We start from the raw sequence: 23,969 nt of genomic DNA, 5'->3' as shown, positions 1-23,969 counted from the left end.
TAGCTGTCACTACATTTAAGAAAAACATAAATCTGATTATTCACACTTGTTTATTTAAAATGAGGTAGCTAACTTCCCATTGTTTTTCGTCGGGAGCATTCTCACACACGCTGGCATGATTTATGATATGAGGTTCTGTGTGATTTGGTGTGTGTCTTCATTGTGGATCTCTTCTCGCTTCATGAACCTGCGTTCTAGTCCCGCTTTTATGCTTTGCAATTGCAGTCCCTTCTTCATTGTTCCAAGAAACAATGTGCTCACCTATCAGTGTTCTGTTCTCCTGATTCTAGTGCAAGCATCGCAGACTATCTCAAGAAGAGCAGGTGGCTCTTATCATTCTTCATGTATGTATGCTCTAGTCCTGGAGTACCTATCCGATTTCATTTAGTATCTTGTTTCTCCGCCAGACTTCAAACACTTGAATTTACAAGGCACAGGGCTTATTCATCCTCTTATATCACATATATGACTTCATACCACGACATGCAGAATCTCAATAATTAGTCAACTAAATGAATGAATGGATGAAATAGGAATTTTTTTGGTCTAAAGTAGTGTTTAGTAAGCACTTGCTACATGACAAATATGAAGTCCATAACACAGGCTTTTCTAAGCTACTATTAAATTTGAGCTACTATGACATTTGAGCCACATTTAATCTAGCAATTCAATAACCAGGAGTATCACAATCAAGAGAATTTCTAGACTACACTGATACATTTAACCAAAGATTTTGATGTTAGGAAAAGGACTTTTTGGGCAACACTTTTGATAAAGGACTTATTCAGAGGTGTAATTCTTGGGAATAGTACAGCAGAAGACACATGGCAAGAAATTCTTACCTTTCCAACAAATATAGGGATATTCGTCGAGTTGGTTGCGAATCCCATCCCAAAAACCATCACTGCTTCCACATTCAAGAACTTAGCCATGAGATCCTCCAGCTCGTTGTGTATATCCAAGGAACCTAAGCCGAAGTTACAGGAGGAATGACCCTCGCTTTTGAGCAAGCCCAAGTTTAAAACCTTAAATCCTACTATATGTACATCAACACAGACCTGTAGCATAGCAAGAAACTTTGTCATAGCTCCAATTTAACGACAACTCAAAGTCCACTTGCTAGAAAATGTATGTGTTAGTTTTGCAAACACAGTTCAATGTAGCCTAATGAAAAACAAAAATACTGCCTCAAACAGTGGTGGGGATAAAGTTTGCAAATATGTCAGGGCAGTGGGATTTTTTGGTTTGTTTATTTATTTATTTATTTATTTATTTATTTATTTATTTTTGTGACAAGAATTTTGGGATTCTCTGAATGCTCTGTAATTGGATGTTGTTGAATATACATGTATATCTGCTTTGTAAAAGTCCATTGAGATATATACTTATGGCTGCTTTGAACTATATACTTATGGCTTCTCCCATATGCATTTTTGCAGTGAAATAGAACTTACAAAACACACCACAATTCCTACATCTCACAGATAATTGTTGCAATTCTCTTAGAGAGTTCATTTACTTCAATGCACACAGATTCAGCAACTTCTATAGCTACTAAGGGCAATAGTGTTTATCAATAAACAATAGTGTTTATCAAATCTTTGGAATATATTAGATACTCTGACAAGTCTGCCATCAGAATGATTTCATTTAATCTTCGACTTCCACTAGAGCAGTTACTCTTACTTTACAGAGAAGAAAAAAGTTTAAAATTGTTTAAAGAAGTTTAAAATTGTTTCAGAGAAAACCCAACAGATCATTCAACCTTACTTTGAATGCTTGTTTTACTTCTCATGACCTCTCATCCTCTCTCCTCTTCCCTCTCTTACTTTGCTTCCTCATCTTCTCACCACCTACTCTTTTTCTCTTCTCTCTTTTCGTTGACACCTTCTCTTATTACAGTTGTCCTGACTGCCTTCAAATTAGTGAGCCTCTTATCTCAACTCTCTGAGTTCTCAGTTACAGGTGTGTATCACCATACCGAGACCATAACCTTTTATATCCTTGTTTACTGATCTCTTCTTAAATATTATAACCATATTACTTCCTGCTGGTAGCAAACACTAATGCTTTCTAAATTTTGTATGTAATCGTTTTACCTTTTATAGTTACAGCAGCTCATATCATAACTACTAGCTACCTGTAGTTAGTGAAATTGCAGATCTGAGCTCTAAACTATATTTGAATGTTATTAACTTGGTTTCAACTTTAAAATTAATGTCCTTCAAAAATATTTCCTACTAAGCACCTTATTAGTATTTGAATATGACTTCATTTGACTCCATTCATGGAAAATTTAGTGTGTGCATTGAGATGTAATATGGATATAAAAAACACCAGGAGATTTTGTATTGATTATATGCATTTAAATAGTAAATTTTAAATGACAGATCTTGCATTATAATTTTACTTGACATTTTCCCTGAAAGATAGATTTGGTTAGGTTTGCATGGTAAATGACGATATCCATTTAGCCTTCTGTCCAAAGTGACGACTTAAACTTTTAACTATCCTGGCAATCCTTGAGTAAGAATGACCATATGGTGGACTGCTTCTGACACTTTGGATAAATAAATTCAGGTTTAATAATAGAAAAAAAACACAAGTGAAGAGATGTAACTTGTACCTACAGGATTTAGAAGCTGCTGTTGAGATTTAAGAAAGAGTAATATTGTTGCCATGTTAAGGCCCATTATAAACATGTTCCCTTCAATATATATTGCTATTCAGGATGAAATAACAGAATTCTATTCTCACTGGTTTGTTAGCACCATTATGCTAAAATGGTTGAAGATAAATTTTAGGAAGTATTTATTTATTTGTTTATTTATTTATTTATTTATTTATTTATTTATTTATTTATTTATTTTCAGAGCTGGGGACTGAACCCAGGGCCTTGCGCTTGCTAGGCAAACGCTCTACCACTGAGTTAAATCCCCAACCCCAATTTTAGGAAGTATTAAGTGGTCAGTTCAAAGAGTTAATATTTTTGTATTCAATATTAAGTAGGATTTTTGAAGACTAACCATTATCCTTTTTAAAAAACCACAGTATTATACAGAAGCTGGTTGGTGGCCATCTCAAACCTGAATTCATACAGCTGTCAGAACAACATACGGTACAGTCATTCTTACTCGAGGTTCAGTGGAGCAGTTAAATTGTCACATTGGAGACATGGATTGGATGAGAAAAGAATTTATCATGCAAACCTAATGATCTGAGTTCTTTTCCCAGAACTCAGTGGAAGGAGAGAACTAACTCCATGGAATAATTCCCTGATTTCTACACATATGTCACACATACACACAAACGATAACAAAATGTACAAAAGGTTGGAGTTTTGATATAATATTTGTATCATCAAACAAAAAATATGTTTGATATATATTTGATATAGGTCAAATTGATATATTTGATATAGATCCATCAATATTTATGTCAAATAAATATGTTATACACACACCACGGAAAGAATAAATGAACTTTGAAGATGAAAACGTGAACACATGATCATGTACTGGGATTCACTTTTATTTATTCAGAAGACATTGCCTTCTAAAGGGAATGGTTCAAGGAGTAGGCAACCAAAAGGTAGGAGACTGGGCTCTCTCCATAGATCTGCTATTAACAGCTGAGTGGTCTTTGGCTATTGTCCCTGAAAGTTGGTAAAGAGATCGGAAGATAGGGTTTAGGATCTCTTGACATTACACATGCTCTTTCTTCCATATAGAGTCGTTTCCTGTCATAGTGGCTTCTCCCACTCGATTTCTCATATCCACCCAACGTGTGAGTCATTCTCCGCCTCCTTCTAGCTGCCCAAGGCAAAACTACTCAGATTAATTATATCATCACTATCTCACAATGATTAATACTACTAAGTTGATTCCAGAAATTGGAAAATCTCCATTACGAAAGGAGCACATAGTGTGCAGACAGGCACACAAGATTCCCTGACTTCCACAGATACTAAGGACATCAGAATGCTCATGGGAACAAACACTGTGATACTGTAGTAGAGTTTTTGTCCTGATGAGCACCATGCCTTCTTTTGCACTAACATTCAATATGAACCTAGGGAGTTATATGGAGGCTTTTTGTGGAGAACGAAGAGCTAAGAGTAGGGGATACAATTAGAAAGGAACCAAAGTCCAATTTTCTGAGGAACCTCCAGACTGATTTCCAGAATGGTTGTACCAGTCTGCAATCCCACCAACAATGGAGGAGTGTTCCTCTTTCTCCGCATCCTTGCCAGCATCTGCTGTCACCTGAGTTTTTGATCTTAGCCATTCTCACTGGTGTGAGGTGAAATCTCAGGGTTGTTTTGATTTGCATTTCCCTTATGACTAAAGATGTTGAACATTTCTTTAGGTGTTTCTCAGCCATTCGGCATTCCTCAGCTGTGAATTCTTTGTTTAGCTCTGAGCCCCATTTTTTAATAGGGTTATTTGTTTCCCTGCGGTCTAACTTCTTGAGTTCTTTGTATATTTTGGATATAAGGCCTCTATCTGTTGTAGGATTGGTAAAGATCTTTTCCCAATCTGTTGGTTGCCGTTTTGTCCTAACCACAGTGTCCTTTGCCTTACAGAAGCTTTGCAGTTTTATGAGATCCCATTTGTCGATTCTTGATCTTAGAGCGTAAGCCATTGGTGTTTTGTTCAGGAAATTTTTTCCAGTGCCCATGTGTTCCAGATGCTTCCCTAGTTTTTCTTCTATTAGTTTGAGTGTGTCTGGTTTGATGTGGAGGTCCTTGATCCACTTGGACTTAAGCTTTGTACAGGGTGATAAGCATGGATCGATCTGCATTCTTCTACATGTTGACCTCCAGTTGAACCAGCACCATTTGCTGAAAATGCTATCTTTTTTCCATTGGATGGTTTTGGCTCCTTTGTCAAAAATCAAGTGACCATAGGTGTGTGGGTTCATTTCTGGGTCTTCAATTCTATTCCATTGGTCTATCTGTCTGTCTCTGTACCAATACCATGCAGTTTTTATCACTATTGCTCTGTAATACTGCTTGAGTTCAGGGATAGTGATTCCCCCTGAAGTCCTGAGGATCCAGCTATACCTCTCTTGGGCATATACCCAAAAGATGCCCCAACATATAAAAAAGACACATGCTCCACTATGTTCATCGCAGCCTTATTTATAATAGCCAGAACCTGGAAAGAACCCAGATGCCCTTCAACAGAGGAATGGATACAGAAAATGTGGTACATCTACACAATGGAATATTACTCAGCTATCAAAAACAACGGCTTTATGAAATTCGTAGGCAAATGGTTGGAACTGGAAAATATCATCCTGAGTGAGCTAACCCAATCACAGAAAAACATACATGGTATGCACTCATTGATAAGTGGCTATTAGCCCAAATGCTTGAATTACCCTAGATGCCTAGAACAAATGAAACTCAAGACGAATGATCAAAATGTGAATGCTTCACTCCTTCTCTAAAAGGGGAACAAGAATACCCTTGGCAGGGAAGAGAGAGGCAAAGATTAAAACAGAGACTGAAGGAACACCCATTCAGAGCCTGCCCCACATGTGGCCCATACATATACAGCCACCCAATTAGACAAGATGGATGAAGCAAAGAAGTGCAGACCGACAGGAGCCGGATGTAGATCGCTCCTGAGAGACACAGCCAGAATACAGCAAATACAGAGGCGAATGCCAGCAGCAAACCACTGAACTGAGAATAGGACCCCCGTTGAAGGAATCAGAGAAAGAACTGGAAGAGCTTGAAGGGGCTCGAGACCCCATATGTACAACAATGCCAAGCAACCAGAGCTTCCAGGGACTAAGCCACTACCTAAAGACTATACATGGACTGACCCTGGACTCTGACCTCATAGGTAGCAATGAATATCCTAGTAAGAGCACCAGTGGAAGGGGAAGCCCTGAGTCCTGCTAAGACTGAACCCCCAGTGAACTAGACTGTTGGGGGGAGGGTTGGGAGGGGAACACCCATAAGGAAGGGGAGGGGGGAGGGGGATGTTTGCCCGGAAACCAAAGAATTATTATTAAGTATTAAATAAATTTAAAAAAATAGCCAGACTCAAGTAATAAATTTATAACATGAATTTTTTACCTTATTATATAATAGGTGTTCAAATCAACATTAATTTTAAATTATATTGCATAATGACTATGAGAATGTAAGTATTAATTTTAAAGTAGAAAAGGTATAAAAAGTTAAATAGCGGTATAATAACAAAATTATATAAATAATAATTATTTAAGTACTTGAACTTGTATTTCTAGTCAATAAAATAATTATATATTTTGAAATCCAAAAAAAAAGTTACTGAAAAAAAAAAGAAAGGAACCAAAGCAACAAAGTAACTGGGCAGTAAATATCAATATCCAGAGAAGCCACTTAAAGATAGAAGGAGGCCAAATGAGTCAACTCAGTAACTTTCCTCATAAATCTTTCCGGCTTAGGGGATCAACTGAGTATCTATGTCACAACTGAATCACCTAGACAGATGTGGACAGATAATTAAGACAGATCTCCACCTTTGTTCTTTCTAAACATGCTGTTCCACATATTTAGCTAATTCAATCACCAAAAGTCCTCAGGATGGTGTGGGATGTGCTGTTAGGCAAACAGACAGCCAAGCAGCTATGGGATGTGCATGTGCCAAAGACTTTCTTGGGAGGTTTTCCAAAACAAGGAATTCCTTACAAATTAATAAAAACGTGGCTTTTAAAATTAAGCACATGACACTTTCTTATAACTCTAGGCTAAAAAATAAAGGATGATTCAAGAGAGCAAGCAATTGTTAGAAAGTTAAGGAGCTTCCTTTCTATAGACTTTGGGGTGTCTCCACTTAGTAGAAATGATAAGTTACAGCTGGTAGTTCAAATAGTTGGGTAGTTTTAAAAATAACATTGAACAGTCTGCCTTTGTTATATAAATACTGCCCTTTGTAAATCCCAAGAAAGCACAACTATCATCCCAGCTGAAGGAACAAACAGATGCACAATCATTTTGATTTGGCTAGTGTCAGTGGGTGTACGAATTGCTGTGCTATGTATATATTGACTCCTGTGCTTTGATGTTTTCCTTATCCAGAAGGCTATTAAAATCTGCTCCGTGAATAAAAGAATAAATATGAACTGGGTCTATGCTCTTGGCAGCTCACTAAGTGATATTTTCTGATGTCCAACATCGAGTACATTGGCATGAGTCAAGTGAATAAAAAGTAGATTCAGGATAAATGACCAATATTCTGGGCAGGGACTACATGCTTCTGTTGGATTGTTAATGATGCTGACTGGTTCACCCTCAGTCAAAATGTACAGATCTCTGGCTTTAACACTGGCATACTAACACTGATTGATATCGGTTGGGGAAGGGTATAATTGAGAAGTCCATTTCGAAGCTACCAATTCGTCCTCTGTGTCATGTGTGAAGCGATTTCCCTAACTGACTAGTCACATCTGGTCCATAAGAGCCTGTTTTCAGACTCTTTCTTAGCCTCAGCACAGGTTGCCATTTAACATGAACACCTGCCAGCTCTTCCCGTCTGCCTGTTCTAATGGTGCTGCAGATCAGTTCACATCTGTGCCACTTTGCGTGCACTGAGGCTTCCTATATCCAAGCCAGCATCAGTCCTTGTGTCTAAAGGAATCACACGGAAGTCTTTGTGTACCTGGTTCTGTTACTTGCAGTTTGTAGGTAAGCATTCAGAGAGAGATGTGAGACTAGATACCTTGTCTGGTTGCTGTCTTCAGAGACAAACAGCGGAAGGCACTTGCATTGGCATGCCTACGTAGCACTTCACTTTAAACAGAACACTCACTACCTCTTGTTAGATTAACCATTAGATAATTAGAATCAGAATGCAGGTCAAGTGTCTAAGGGAGGCATAGTTGGGTGATTGCAACACATTTTCATGGTAATGCTGGTGACAGAAGAAGTGTTAAGCTGACAAAATGATGTCTCCACTTCGTGTTTTCATTTTTAAAAGATTTGTTTGTTTAATGTATGTGTGTTCTATCTGCATGTTCTTTTGCATGCCAGAGAAGGGCATCAAGATCACATTACAGATGGTTGTGAGTCACCTTGTGGTTGCTAGGAATTGAACTCAGGACCTCTGGAAGAGTAGCCAGTACGATCAACCTCTGAGCCATCTCTCCAACCCATGCTTTTTCTTTTATTTCTGTTTTTTTCTTTTAATTTTCATTTCTTGAGAACTGCATGCATGAGTACTGTATCAAAATAATTTTCTCTCCTCTTTCTTCCCTCCAGCTCTTTCTCTCTCACTTCTTCTCAACATCATGGCCTCTTATTCTTTAATTACTATTGTTATACACACACACATTATATATACAACTTGTTGAGTTGATTTAATGTTGCTCATATGTATATGTACTTTGGGACTGCATAACCTGGGGAAGACTGATCTCCCATTCTCAGTAACCATTAATTGTCCTCAGATCTCTATCTTGGTATGTGCTTTGAGAGATTTTTCCATCCGTGTTGGCATGCCACTGGTGTTGTCTAATTTTTCAGGTTTTATTTAGGCACCACATTGTTGAGATTTCATGGATTCAGTTGCTAGTCATATATAGATGACATTATCTTGCAGCAGATTACTTTTTGATTTTTTTATATAAACATGGTATTTGCTATATATTTAGACAGTAAAATATCAAGCAAATCAACATGCTCAGTAGTTCATATAGTAACCCATGAGTGTGTGTGTGTGTATGTGTGTATGTGAGTGTGTGTGTGTGTGAGTGTGTGTGTATGTGAGTGTGTGTATGTGAGTGTGTGTGTATGTGAGTGTGTGTGAGTGTGTGTGTGTGTGTGTGTGTGTGTGTGTGTAAGGCCTCTAGAACATTTAAGCAATAGATTCTGATTCGGGGGTTATGGATATATTTCAGTTGGTAAAATACTTATGTTGCATACTGAATTTAGTCCTCAGTACTGACAAAATTAAAAACAAGACTGTAGTATTCAGGGCCTACGACTTGGTGAGAGCACTGTTGTCTTTCTCTCCCAGAAATATGCTGAGACTCACCAAGCTCTATGAAATCTAGCAAGCAGGGAGAGAATTTTCTTGACAATCAATGTTGATTTCTCAATGCCCTGAGTCCCAAACTAAGTGGTGTCTTCAGCAATATGGTCTTACCATTTAGTTTTCATGGGCAACTAAAAACAATAACAGCATCCTGTGTTGTTGGGAGTCCCTTTGAGGACTTTCTGACTAATAACTCCCAGGGAGATCCCCCTGCCTGGAATAGAGATTTTTAACTTAAGAATTCAAGTCTTGTGGGAGTAGCATAGTCTACCCATGGAGGATAGATCTATTCAAATTCCCTTTAAAACATATTATGTTTGAAAATAATCTCATCAAGTCATGGGTTTCTATTAAGCTTCTGCATAGTTTTGGTTAGTTCATGCCCTAGCCCTTTTTCTCTGCTGTCTCCCAACTCTCATGCACTTAAACCTTTAACTTTAGAGTATTTTCCTCTGTTCTTCTGTGTCACCTGTGTTCTACAGTGATGATGTAAATGATGTAAATCTCTGTTCAGCTTTTTCATTTCTGTTGTCTTCCTCACTCCCTTGTTTTCTCACTTCCATTCCTTTCCATGTTTGAATCTTTCTGCCTCTGGAATTCTCTCTATTTTCAGTGAAAATATCAAGCAAATTAACTTGCTCACTGGCTCACATAGTAACACCTTTGTATGTGAGCATGTCTCTCTCTCTCTCTCTCTCTCTCTCTCTCTCTCTCTCTCTGTGTGTGTGTGTGTGTGTGTGTGTGTGTGTGTGTGTGTGTGTGTGTATGTGTGTGTGTGAGATTTAAATCTGGATTCCACAGGAGAGATAACATGAAATGCTTATCTTTTTGAGACCAGGTTACTGCACTGAGTATAATTTCTTTTCCAGTTCCATCCACTTACCTGAACATTTTATGATTTCATTTTTCTTTACATCCAAGTAAAATTCTGTTATCTACACATTCTACATCTTATCATCTATTTGTCAGTTAGTGGACATAAATTGATTGCACCATTGTAAATATAGCAACAGCGAATTATGGATCTCCAAGTGTCTTTGTAGTAAGATACAATATCCTTTGGTATATGCCCAGGAGTGGCAAACTAGACTTTGAGTTCCAGTTTTCCAAGAAACCTCCAGACTGATATCTAAAATGGCCACACTAGTTTACACTCTGGCCAGCAGTGTATAAATGTTTCACCTTAAGTACATCCTTGCTAATATTTGTTAGCATTTGTATTCCTAATGAAGGTTGTCGTGAGTCAAGTACACAAATCTAGCAGGGAGAGGAGGTGAGTTGAGGGCACCAGAAGGAGTTAAAGGGAGGTAGTATTGGGTAATACTTTATGTATACCAGAATTATAATTTCATGTACTCTTCTGTATCACAATTTTTTATCCTTATTCTTTTTGTCAAATTAGTAAAACTGGAAACCTCAGTCTTATCTTGCAAAAGTACAGAGCAAAGAGTTCCTCAATTACTTACTGAATCTTGAATGAGTAGGCCTTTGGTTTTACCTATGAGCACTTTGGTATAATGCAATGTACTCTTTAGTGATATCCAGGAGAATTAGTCTTAGGTTTGAGATCTCAGCATATGGACCCTAGTAATGGCAAGTCATTAAAAATTGTGCCTGGACTGTGTTTTTTACCTTCTTGAGTCAGAAGGTAGAAGTTTATCTGCAAATTATCAACTTCTGAGAATCTCTACTTATGTCACTCCAGGTGTGCCTTTTTAGGCATGTATGTACTGAGGTAAAATTATTGGCACGTCACATTGACATATAATACTTGCTTTGCTAACCTACATGGTTAGTTTTAATACTTTTGGAGATATCTGTGCCTTTTGAAATCTGGCTTGTGTATAATACCTAATGTTGTCAGGGGAAGGGCAATTGCATTGCCAGAACTCTATTAGGTCTCAGGAAATTGACAAAAGGCTTTCAGAAACCAAGACATATTTTCAGGTTTCTACTCTGAAACAATTCCTCTGAGAGTACCCTATTCCTTACAAGGACCCTTAGAGAAAAATAAAGAGACTTGAGCAGAAGCCAAGGCCATTTCATTAATCAGAACTTACAATAATTTGGTCTGACACCATTTTTGAAAAAGGGGTTTGCTATATAAGTAAAATAACTGGAATGGAGAATCTTTGTAACTTCTATAATGAAATTAATTGTTATAAACATCTTTGTGGCATTGATTTGCATAAAATTATTTTCATTTAAAAATCTCTTGTAGTAGTTTGCCTTGTGCATGCTAGGAAAGTGCTCTACCCCTGAGCTATCTCCCTAGCATACTTATCCAGGAGTCACTTAACAAAAAGGATCTCTACCTTATAGCAATTTCTTAAAACTACTCATTCCAAAGAAACTTGAACATCTTAAGTCAATATTTATTTAAAGTGTCTTCTGATTTTTACTGATTTGCAGCTCCAAGCTGGCCTTTTCTTCAGAAGTTTGAATTAGTGATACTATATATTTCCTATTTAGCTTCAAATCACGTGACAAAAACCAGAAAGAGATGACTTGGTAATTGAAGTGAGTGAGAGTACAGGACTAGTCGTGAAGTTATGCTGCAGCGGAAGGACAGAGGAATTACATACTAGTGGTAAAGGGCAGAGTTCTTAAACTGAACAGAAAGAGATTTCAGAAAAGTAGCATATCACTAATAACACAAGCATTGCTGCTGGAACTCAGATGGAAATGTGTCCTAAGCACATCCTTTTGTGTTTTTATTGGGTCCTAAGTCAATGTGATCTTTTCATTTTGATGATTTGAAAAATAAAAGTATCAATGGCTGCACCCCAAAACTATAATTATAGTTGAAGGAATGTGCCCAAATGGACATGTGTTTAAAGTAAGCAGGATTTCTTTTTCCTTTCCTTACCTTTCCCTCCCCTCCTCTCCCCTCCCCTCCCTTCCCCTCCCTTCCCTTCTCTTCCCTTCCATTCCCTTCCGTCCCCTCCCTTCCCTTCCCTTCCATTCCCTTCCTTCTCTTCCCTTCCATTCCCTTCCTTCCCCTCCCTTCCCTTCCCTTCCATTCCCTTCCTTCTCTTCCCTTCCCTTCCCCTTCCTTCCTTCCTTCCTTCCTTCCTTCCTTCCTTCCTTCCTTCCTTCCTTCCTTCCTCTTCCTCCTCTTCTTCCTCTTCCTCCTCTTCCTCCCCTTCCTCCTCTTCCTCTTCCTCTTCCTCTTTCTCTTCCTCTTCCTCCTCCTCCTCCTCCTCCTCCTCCTCCTCCTCCTCCTCCTCCTCCTCCTCCTCCTCCTCTTTTTTCTTTTGAGACAGGGTTTCTCTGTGTGGCCTTGGCTGTCCTAGAACTAACTTTGTAGTCCAGGCTGGCTCCCCTCCCACCTCCAAGTGCTGACAATTCACCAAGTTGACATGAGCTCTTATTGACACTAAGTATTGCTTTTGTAAAATTCCATGTATTTTCTGAGATTTGAACTTGTGATTTGATTAAGAGTGCCAGGTGATACTACAGCATCACATACGGCATTGGGATTATGTGCAAATGATGTACTTCTTCTGTCATCTAGTCATAACCTTGCTGTGTGCAGAGGAAGAAGGATGAAAAACCCCCATACATTTTGGTAGAACTAAATGTGAGAAAGGAAGAGAAACAAAAGAAATGTTTCTCTGTGGTTTCTCCAAAATTAACCTTTCCTGGGTTTGAAGACATGGGCAAGAGCATGTGTCAGAATATGTTCAAAGATTTCAACTAACTCACTTCATTGATTTTTTGGGGGGGTGTTTCTTAGCTACTTGCCATTTTCCACTTACAGATATTATCTGCCAGTCATATGTGTTTATGCTAAACAAAGTAAAAGACTACTGGACGTTGGGAAAGTCAGCCATGCTATCTAGTTTCTGGTAGTTCTCAGACTATGAGGAATTCTTTTTAGGAGGCAAACCTGTTGCTGTTCAATTTGCAACATTTGACATTTTCTTAAGACTATGAAGCATGTTTTCTTTTTTTTTCTTTTTTTTTCTTTTTCTTTTTCCGGAGCTGGGGACCGAAACCAGGGCCTTGCGCTTGCTAGGCAAGCGCTCTACCACTGAGCTAAATCCCCAACCCCTGAAGCATGCTTTCTAACAGTTACTTGAAATTATTTCAGATGAATGGCTTCCGGAATAATGATTTTCATATTTTTTTCATGTCAATATTACTTTTATGTTTCAGGATGCTTTCAAGTAAACTCTTTTTGTTTATTTATTCCATCACCTATGGTCTTCATATTTCATCCTGGTTTTTTATGATTAGCATAGGTAGCTTATCTTTGGGTCTTTCATTATTTGCACGACACATATTAACATCCATGTCTTAGAATTTGGCTCAGGAAAATGAATGAGAGAGATTCAGGTTATGAACAGATAGTATAAGAATGAAAACTTACTCCTGCTTAATATCTCTGGGTTTGCTGACATGTACAAATAGGATTATGTCTGTATGTGGCCTTTTCTGGTGGCAAATCATTGTCTGTGTCCAGCTGCCCTTTTAATTTGGCTTCTGTCTACTATGATAAAAGATGTTCTCTTTCACTGAGTTGAAGCATTATTATCTTTGAGACTGTCTTCTGATTTGATTATTCCTAGCACTAGTACTGGTATCACTAGCTCTTGAAGTAACATCCCAAGAAGTCACTAACTCTGTGATTTTTATAGCTCAGTTTATTCCTCTGGTGTTTGCTTAAACATCCAACGAAACATTATGGATGTCTCCTGTCTAAGTGGGGTAGAACTGCTGCTTCCCAGGGACCTAGTGCTACCTCATTTACCCTCCTAGTTCAAAGGCCAAATGGAAATTAGAAAGATATCCTTAACTAAAAAATATGAGCAGTTATGATTGGCTCTGGAGTTTTAGCTACTATTTTTTTTTATTAACTTGAGTATTTCTTATATACATTTCGAGTGTTATTCCCTTTCCCGGTTTCCGGGCAAACATCCCCCTCCCCCCTCCCCTTCTTTATGGGTGTTCCCCTCCCCATCCTCCCCCCCCTTGTCGCCCTCCCCCCCAACAATCTACTTCACTGGGGGTTCAGTCTTAGCAGGACCCAGGGCTTCCCCTTCCACTGGTGCTCTTACTAGGATATTCATTGTTTAGCTACTATTTTATAAGCATCACACACACACACACACACACACACACACACAAACACGAACAAGTTTAGTTGGTGTTATTCCACTTAGAGAATTGTGTTCATCCCAGAAGCTATAGGATATCAATTAAAAAGAATCCCAAATGCCAGATGTTTTGGCCACCTCCCCATGAGTTATTGGTCATAGGTGTCCCAGAGACCCCAAGACAAAGGAAACCATTGTCAGTGTTCTTGATTGCTCACCAGAATTTGATGGTAAGATCCTATTGATGAAGACAACACACCATTGATCAAAGAAAATAGAGAAATTAAGTTGGTAATGACTGGGATACTGGCTAGCACTAGCGGTTTTTCTTCTTTTACTTTTTTCTCCTCCTCCTCCTCTTCTTTCCTTTTCCCCTCTTGCCCCCTCCTCCTCCTCCTCTTTTTCATATTCAATTTTATCACATTTATTTGAGCCACACAGCCTTGACACAATCCTGATTTGATATGTAGTACCATGAATCTGAGAATCAAAAGGACAAAATTCCAAACTAATCAATTTACTTACCCATTTCATTTCTGGTGCTGGCCACACCTACGCCATACTTTTCTATAGTGTCTTTAACTTTCTCCATTGACTCATTGTATTTTGATGCAAGGCCAAGGTAGTTGTAGGAGGCCATGTTGATAACATTTTTGATAACTTTTCCAGTATGCCTGTAGGGAAATGAGGAAGTGAACACATGGGTCTATCTCACTTAATATTCTACTGTCTCAAAGACTTCAGTTTGGTACAAGCCTCACATTGTCCTTTCCGTTTTAACCTGTATTGTCTATGGGATAATGTGTTCTTTTTTATTAGGCAAATATAACCTGGTAGTGAGACACAGCATTAGTGAAAGTTCCTGGTCTCTGCATATTACTAGGCAGTGATTGATTTTATGACATTCAAGTTCTGGTTGAAAGTGCTACAAATCCTTCTAAAGAAAAAAAAAAGACCACAGCAGTCACTGAGTCTATCATTGAGAAATCAGGAAGGTACAATTTGACAAGAAAGTTGACAAAGACTTTTCAAGGTTGGCTCTATTTGTGTCTAACCTTAATTATTATAGACTGTGAAGGAACCACTTTGTCAGCTTAAGTTCCTTTCTTTCACCATATCATGAGAAACTGCAAAGGGCTCATAAGTAGTGCAAGATCAACCTCATTCACACCTTGGGTTTTTCAGATCCGTAACCTTGTATCCATGCTGGAGTTTCACTGAAACTCTACCCATTAAACCCTTGCAGCCGGATGCTTCACCTGAATGTCCAGTTATAGTCATCTGTCACTTTTTCCATTATGTCAAAGTTAGGTACTGGGACACTGCAGACGGTGTGACTCCAGCTGTCTCTGATTCTCATGTAAAGGTTTCTTGTATAAAAGTTCTCAAAGTCCTGATACAGCGGCACAAAATCCTGTTATGACAGAAGTGGAGGTAGAAGGTTAGTTTTAGCCTTTTTTATTTTCATTTTTAAAAAGATCTTATTTGCAATTGATATCTGAGAGAAGAGGAAGAACCTAGTTAATCAATGAAGAGGGCTTTTGTTGAGCAAGGACAGATGGATGGGGGAACAAATGGAGCTCATAAAACTGTGGGGCCTCCATGCCTGAAGAACCTGTCTCTTAACATGAAAGAAAAATGTGGCCTCTGTGGCACATGTCTGTAATCATAGGTATTTAGGTGGCTGAGTTAGGAAGATTACACAATCAAAGCTGGCCTATGCCACAGAGTAAATTTAAGACTAGCCTTAGCAATTTAATGAGAGAGAGAGAGAGAGAGAGAGAGAGAGAGAGAGAGAGAGAGAGAGAGAGAGAGAGAGAGAGAAAGAAAAGTAGAATCAAATGGCTGGCAAGGTATCCCTGTGATAAACTTTATATATAAGGTCCTAAATTCAGTCCTCAGTGCTGGGAAGTAAAAAAAGATAAACAAAGATGCTAGTTGAATTAAAGAGAAGGTGGCAGAGACAAGGAAGCTTGCTTGTTTGTTTGCTTTAAGAAGTGGTTATTTCAGCTATAGGGTTGGGATGCTCAAGCAGTTAAGTTGGAAAAGTAGTTGAATTATTGGTATTATTAGTCTAAATAGATTCATGTGCTATATTTTCAGAAGTATGGGTGAATGTGAACTATGGCAGGAGTTCTCACTAATCATGAGAAACTTGATATTGATTTGAGGAAACAATTTGAAGACCGTTGGCAAAACTGTTGTTGGCAGGTAGCTAGCTGTGATGTGCTGAGGTCCAGGAACTGAAATGACAAGGTTGTGGAGGGACCAGATCTCTCTTGTAGCAGAGATACCAGCTTATGTCCTTGTACAAAATGTCACCCATGAATGTAAGATCTGCAGATGACCTGAGGTTCAAAGCAGAGAATCTTAATATCTAGAGTCACAGAACTTATGGAATATCTTTATATATTAAAGGAAATTATTGGAATGACTTATAGTCTGCATTCTAACTAGCCCAAAAATGGACATTTATGAATGGAAAGTCCAAGAATCTAGTAGTTGTTCAGTCCCATGAGGCTAGGTGTTTCAGCCAGTCTTCTGTATAAGCTGGAATCCTGAAGAGGTAGGTTCCAACAGAAATGCTGGCAAGTAAGTGCAAATAGGCAGAGAAGAAGGAAGTCTTCCTTCTTCCATTGTCCTTGTGTAGGCCTCCAGCAGAAGGCATGACCCAGAATAATGGTGTGTACCACCACACCTGGACCTAAGCTGTTCTTGGAACTTGCTCTATACCAGGCTAGCCTTGAACTCACAGATCTGCTTGCCTCTGTCTCCTGGGATTAAAGGCATGAATCACCTTGCCTGGGCCTAAGCTTACTATGGCCACTATGATTCAAGTTCTGGATTCAAAGTCTGTGTCTTCCAGCTTCAAGATCCAGGTCACAGGTGTGCCCTTCACTTCTAAATTGTAGTTCATTCCAGATACAGTCAAGTTGGCAACTGGGAATAGCTGTCACAATCTACCTCTTGACAACTTGACACAAATCCTATCTCAAGTCCAAATGAAAACAGGAACCAGGTCATGAATATGACTAATGTGATATAAACTATGCCTCATATAATCGCACATGCATTGTAAATTTAGAATAGGTCATTGTCCCCTAGAAATTATCTTTTAGTAACAAAATAAAACAGAAGCACTCACATCATTTACAACTCTCATTTCTGCATCTGGCCATGTGGTCTTAGATGGTATTTATAACAAACTTCCTCTACTATCCATTCTGTATTTCCTCTACCCTTTGCAAGCACCTCAGCAGGTCTTGGCTCTTTTCCTGGAGGTGTGACCCATACTTTCATTCCTGGTGGATCTGTGCTTTTGTCATCCTTCTTGGAACTCTTACAATGGATAACATTTAATTGGGGCTGGCTTATGGGTTCAGCAGTTCAGTCCATTATCATCATGGTGGGAAGCATGGTAGAGTTCAGGCAGGCTTGGTGCTGGAAGATCTGAGAGTTCTTGTTCTGAAGGCAAACAGGAGAAGACTGGCTTCTAGGCAGCTAGGAGAAGGGTCTCAAAGCCCACACTCAAAGTGACACATTTCTTCCAACAAAGCTTATACTTCCTAATAGTGCTACTCCATGGGCCAAGCATATTCAAACCACCACACAGAGAATCTGTGATTTTATCATTTGGCTCATAATAGTTGATGGTAGGCAGAAAGTACAAAAGCCATAACTATGGCCTGAGCCAAGTGCTTTGGGTAGTCACAGAATTAGAGCAGGACAGAGAAGCATAACTTGTTGGAAGAATTGGGAAGACTTTATGGAAACAGAACCTTGGAGGTAGTCTTAAGGCAGATGAGATGAGGTTATGATGGGCAAGAATAAATCTGGAGGCTCTAATCTGTAAGTAGACTTGTTTGCTAGAAATACAGAAAGTATTTGAGATGAATGAGTAAGAATTAACCAACTGGTATATCAGGTTGTCCTTTGTTCAGAACCCACTTTCTTCAAAGTCAAAGTCAGTTTGTGATTCATGTGGCCTCTGGCCACCTTTCTCATCTTACCCTCTAACTTCTCCCACAGTGTGGATATACTGTGCTGACTAGGCATAGAGTGAAGGAGACTTATACAACTGTCTGAGATTAAACTCTGTTCTACAGTCAAGGAGGATGTGCTGAGTAATTGGGAATGAGTTTTCTCACTCTTGTGGTTGTTATTTTTGCTCTTCTTTATGGCATGGAGATGGTTTCTTGAGAAGGATATGAGAAAGCCATTGAGGAAGATCTCTTTGTGATACTGGTTGGCAACCAGCTCCTTGAGTTGGTTGACTTGAGAGAGAAATAAAGAGAACATGCAACATTTGATGGCAAGTGGCTATACTCCAGTCACACTACTTTCTGTTATTTCTCTCTATGGTACTCATTGATAGTTTCATGATTTCTTAGGAGGAAGAATGATCATAAACACTCATGCAAAGAATTTCCTATTTGCTACTCCACTGGTTACATATGACAATTTCAAGTCACTCAATTTCTCTAATAGCTATAATATAGGTTTTGTTATTAAAAAGTCTATGAGTTTATTAGATGAGTTTTTAACATCTTTGCATGCTCTCACAGGAAAAAAGATACAGTTTGTTTCTTCTTTGACGTCATAATATTTCAGAGAGTGTTCATAGTGTTTCAGAGAAAAAGAACTATTGTTATTTGACTTATTGCTATCTATCTGTAGATTTGATTTGTTGCTCGGCTCACTAATTTTTTCTTATATTTCTGACACAAAAAGCTTGGTGTAATAGAGACAATAAGGACCCAGTGATTAGGGGATGATATGCATAAATGAGTGGATTTCACCTAAAACAATAGACACTAAATAGTATTGATCCTTTTTGCATTATGGAAATTTTTATATTTTCTCTAAGCTGATATGGTTAGTTAAACTAATACTTCCCAAGTGTCAAAGGTAAAGCCTCAACAGAAAAAGTAACAGAATGTCAGAAAGCATTACTGCAAAAATTAGAAATTCTGACTAGTCCAGAATTTGGGTTTTGCAGGATGAGTAAGTGCTAGAGAATAAATGGACAGGATGGGTGGTCATATTTATAAGAATGCACTCTGTATTTTGAGTTTGATAAAACAAAAGATCTGAAATGTTCTCACTACAAAAGAAAAGAGATAAAGTGGATATAATAGGAAAGATACAAAACCATACTTGTTAGCCAATGATTATATACATAAAAGTCCCTAAAGACTCTACTAGATAATTTCTATAACTGCCAAATGCATTCAGAAAAGAAACAGAATATATGATTAATAAAAAAAAATCAGGAGATCTCATATACACTGTGATCAAATCAGGAACTAATCCTATCAATATTAACCTAGAAGAAATCTTGGAATAAATCCAATTAAGTAATTGAAAGACTAGAATAATAGAAACTTTAGAACATGGAAGGTAATTAGAGAAAATATGAGAAGAGGGAAAGCTCTCCCACGCCTATGAATTAGGATTATTGTTGTGAAAATGGGGATGTTACCAAAAGCAATTTACATATTGAACACAATTCCCTGTCAAAATTCCAATGCACTTCTTGTATAACTAGAAAAATATCTTAAATTTCATATGGAAATGCAAAAATTCCAGAATAACCAAAACAATTCTGAATGATGAAAGAATTGCTGGAGGTTTTAGTGTTTATGATTTTAAGTTACACTGCAGAGCTATATTAATAACTGTATGGTACTATATTGATCAGTGGGTATTGGGGACCTTTACCTGATGTGCCATCTTGATGACTGGCTATTTGTTTTACAAGGAGAGTTGAAGCAGGAGTGAGCTGTGTAAATACCTATGGGAAGACCATTCCAAGAAGAATGAAATGGAAATTAAAACCCGTGCATTAGATGGGGGGAGCAAGAGGAGTTTGAGAAAGATCCAGGAGATTGTGGCGTTTGAAGTAGAGCGAACCAGGGGAGAGTGGTAGAGGTGACAAATTAGAGACAAAAGAGGGGACCACATTTTGTAGTGCTTCCTCTCGATATGATTTTAGTTAGTGACTTGGACAGACATTAAAGAGTTCTGGACAAAGATGGGATGTGGCTTGACTTGGGTTTTAAAAGAATCATATTGGCTGTCTGTTGAGAAGAGCTCATAGGGCTAGAGGATGGACATCAAGTTCATTGGGTAAGACAAAGTAGTAGTTTCGACAGACCTGCAGCATGATGGGTGGTAAAGAATAACTATCTGGTGATAAACATATTTTGAACACAGGACAACCAATAATTGCTGAAAGATTTGACTTGGGGCACAAGAGAAAGGGCAACATCAAGGGTGACTTGGAGGCTTTTGTACAGAGTCCTGGACTGTCAGAATCACCATTTGCTGATCTGGGAAAAAGTGTGGAAGGCATTGGCCTGGAGTAGAAGCTCAGATGCATAACTGGGAGAGTAAAGGAAGAAGTAAAAATGCACGGTCTCACCCCTGTCATTTTTTCAATAAAGTAGAAAGCAATAGATTATTATTGAACATCAAGAGAGTCAAGAGGTACTGGGGGCTTGGAAAGGGAAGAGAATGTAGACAAGAGTCAGTGGCTAAATGTACTATGTGATTGATTGACACTGCTCAACCACCTGGAACTTAGTAATCCTCAGTTTAAAGGGGAAGCAGCCCCCTCCCCTTAGGCAAGAATGTATATCAAGTAAGAGTGTATATCGCAGGTCACAGAATTTAAACCGAACAGAGGCAGCAAAAAGTGAATAATACAGGGAATAAAGAGAGCTTAAAATCTTGTGAATGAGACTTTGAGAGATGGAGTAGTTACTAGCAGTAGTACTGGAGGGAAAAAGCTGGTAATGAAAAACCCTTTGGACAGACCAACTGTCTAGGATGTGTGCTCAAATTTGCCTCAATCTTATCATCAGTTGCTAGTTATGGAGAACAAACTTCAAAAACCTGCCTCTTCAATAAAGTATATATGATCATGGAACTGATGGCACCTAGGTTGACATGTGGAAGGAGATGAAAACCCAGGCTCAGCAATAGTACTGCCACCACCTGAATATGGGTGATGGCTGAACTTCCAAGGCAGGGCTTCTGGAATAACAGGCATTGGCTTCTCCTCTGATCATGTTTAGAAATGAAGGATCTTGGTCCTATGGAATCATCATTAGATGATGAATATCATCCCTTCATTTGTATACGTGACAAACTTGAGAAGCATCATTCTGAAGTACTAGCTCAGAGCTTAGCTTACAGATTATGCTTGTATACTGAGCACACGTGTATGTACCCCTTTATCCAGGCTTTACCTCAAGTAGTTAGATCAGGGGATTGTTGTGTAAGACCGAGGCATTTTTTTTAATTAAAACCCATTGATTTCAATGAATAACTAAGGCTACAAAAGCACTAGTCTAATATCACTATCTCAAAAACTTATACTTAATATAATCACTTATTAGGGGTACCCCTCAAAACTCTGTAGACTGTATAGGCTTAAATAGCAAGATCAGTGCCTGAACCATCTGTCTGTTATATCACTTGGTTACATTAATGGATTCTGTCCTTCACAATGTTTAGGAGAAATCTTCTTTGAGACCATTTTGATAGTTTCTCAGGATCCATAACATGGATGACACAGGACAAATTATAACTACTGCAAATGTGAATATTCATCTAGATTTTTATATAGTTGCCATTTGTTGCATCTTCTATGTTTCAGGTGGGTGCAGCCAGAGGTGTCTGTGATATACTTGATGAGGAATCAACACTAGTTAGATGTACATGGAGACAATGTTTCAACTTCAGAGTTTTATACCAAGCTGGAATCTTGTTAAATGTCAGATCTTACAGGGGCTCTTGGACATCATGACCATTTGCACTTGAGAAATGTGGAGTGGCAGAATTTGTGCTTGGTATTTTAGAAGTCTTCAATAAATATACCTGCTGATAGTTCCTAGATTTTATCAAGTTGGATTATTAAGTATCTTATCATGATAATCATTTAGCAGAGGACTTTATGTTTCAATTCTAAAGCCTGTTTTGAATTAAAAAGACAAACAGAGATCAGCAAGAGAAACTCACATAGAGTACTCAAAAATGAAGAGGAAAGTGGAGAAAATAAGCAATGAAAAAAAAAAAGCAAAAGAAAAAATATTGAGTCTGTGCCTGTCTATGTTGTTCTTTTCTGTTCTAGAGTTTACTGAAAATTTCATCAAGAGTTCTGAGCCTGTATTATAATCATGGAATGTGTTTTAGAATTTTGTATTCTTTTCCTTCTTAGTAAAAGAAAAAGAGTTCATCAAAGCTGAATTAGTTGCTTTTCTGGTACTGTGATAAAACACCAGGATTTGGGAAAGGTACGAAAGAACGTTTATTTTGGTTTATGGGTCCAGAGGGACAAACTTCCATCAAAGCAGAGTGGCCTGGCAGCAAGTGGCAGGAACCACCCAAAAAACAGGAAGCTGCAATCCACAAAAAGCAGATCAGAGATAGCAAACAGGAAGTAGAGTGAGGCTTTAGGCTCCCAAAGCCTGTCCTCAAGTGACATCTCTCCTTCAGTAGGACTACACTACTTGTGAACTTCCAGAAACAATGCCACGAACTCTGGACCAAGTGTCCAAATCTGAGTCTATGGGAAAGGATATTCTTATTCAAGCAAATAAAAGAGCCATTATGTTTTGGAATCAATTTGAAGGCATTTGTGTAAGAAATCAAAACTACATAAGAGTTAACAAATACTAATTTATGGTAATATTTTTTTGAGGAAAAAAGTGAGAAATCTTAGGAAAATTGAGTTAGTGGGTTCTTATATTTGGTTATAAAAAAGGGAAAGGGGAAATAAAAGCATCCATTTATGGTCTTTGAGAAAAACATTGTCTGCCTTGTTAATTTATGATCCTTTTCTGAAGCTATTTCTCATAGCTGGTTTCTTCTAATGGTGCTATGTATTTTGTACCACTAGTGATGTTGTTTTCAATACAATAATGCTCATTCTCACTAGGATGAACCATTGGCCATTGGGAATTAGTTTATTATAAGCTTTGATAAATAGTCTTCAAGATATGGTTTATAAAGTTTGTTAACACAAGGCAAGGATACTGACAGAAGTGTAGGGCATTAAATAAAGGCTCAAACTGAAGATAGGATTGGGAGGACTGAGTCACATCCAAAGAATATAGTTATTAATAATTATAGTCCTCTACTCTAGAATCTCTAAATTTCTAAAGGAGCTCAAATGAGACAAGTAACAAATATAAAAAGCATGCTTACGAAGGAGACTATATTGCTTCAATCTGCTTCACAGGACAGACTAAAATGTTTTATAAAGAATTATAAACTACTGAGGTATTTATCGCCACACCTTCTTTCTGTGGTCAATTATTGTAACACTGGAGACAAAAGTTAAAGTACAGGCTACTGTGTGCTGCCCATAACATATTCAAGACTGAATGAGTTACCCATTCCTCTCTTTCCTGGGCACATTGGGGCTTTATAGCTTTGTGAATATTTCCTGGGCCTGAAGGGAATTTTCCTCCACTAGGGTCTCTGATAAAAATCCCTATCATTGCAAAAGCCTCAAGGCCCAGTGCTCTTATTTCAGTTCGGAATGATTCCAAAGGGTCTTCCCATTCACTGAGCTCCAAGACAGGCTTAGGTTTCTGCTGGGTCTGGACCATCACGATTGCTAATATAGGACTATTTCACTGCAATGACTGTGACATTGTCACTGGTGTCTCTGCTCAAGTGGGAAACTTGAGATCATTTGGCATCCCTCTTATTATATTTTCCTACTTGCAAGCAAGAGTTGATTTCTGTGTAAATATCTTCAAAAGCAGTTCCATTTTCCTTTTTTTGATTGGATATTTTTTATTTACATTTCAAATGTTATTTC

At 38.2% G+C, this 23,969-nt stretch overlaps 1 protein-coding gene across 1 annotated transcript in view; it reads right to left on the bottom strand.

The window, feature by feature from the left end:
• Sptlc3 (serine palmitoyltransferase, long chain base subunit 3) overlaps nt 1-23,969 on the bottom strand; it is a 128,632-nt gene that overhangs the window by 65,820 nt on the left and 38,843 nt on the right. The window contains 3 exon segments of the mRNA NM_001106517.1: nt 843-967; nt 14,660-14,808; nt 15,394-15,548. Coding sequence (NP_001099987.1) covers nt 843-967; nt 14,660-14,808; nt 15,394-15,548 — 429 coding nt within the window.

This window comes from Rattus norvegicus, chromosome 3 (assembly GCF_021556685.1).
Source record: "Rattus norvegicus strain SHRSP/BbbUtx chromosome 3, alternate assembly SHRSP_T2T, whole genome shotgun sequence".
Lineage (NCBI taxonomy): Eukaryota > Metazoa > Chordata > Mammalia > Rodentia > Muridae > Rattus > Rattus norvegicus.
Note: the sequence above shows the minus strand (reverse complement) of the source record. Positions and strands in the feature narration are given on the sequence as shown.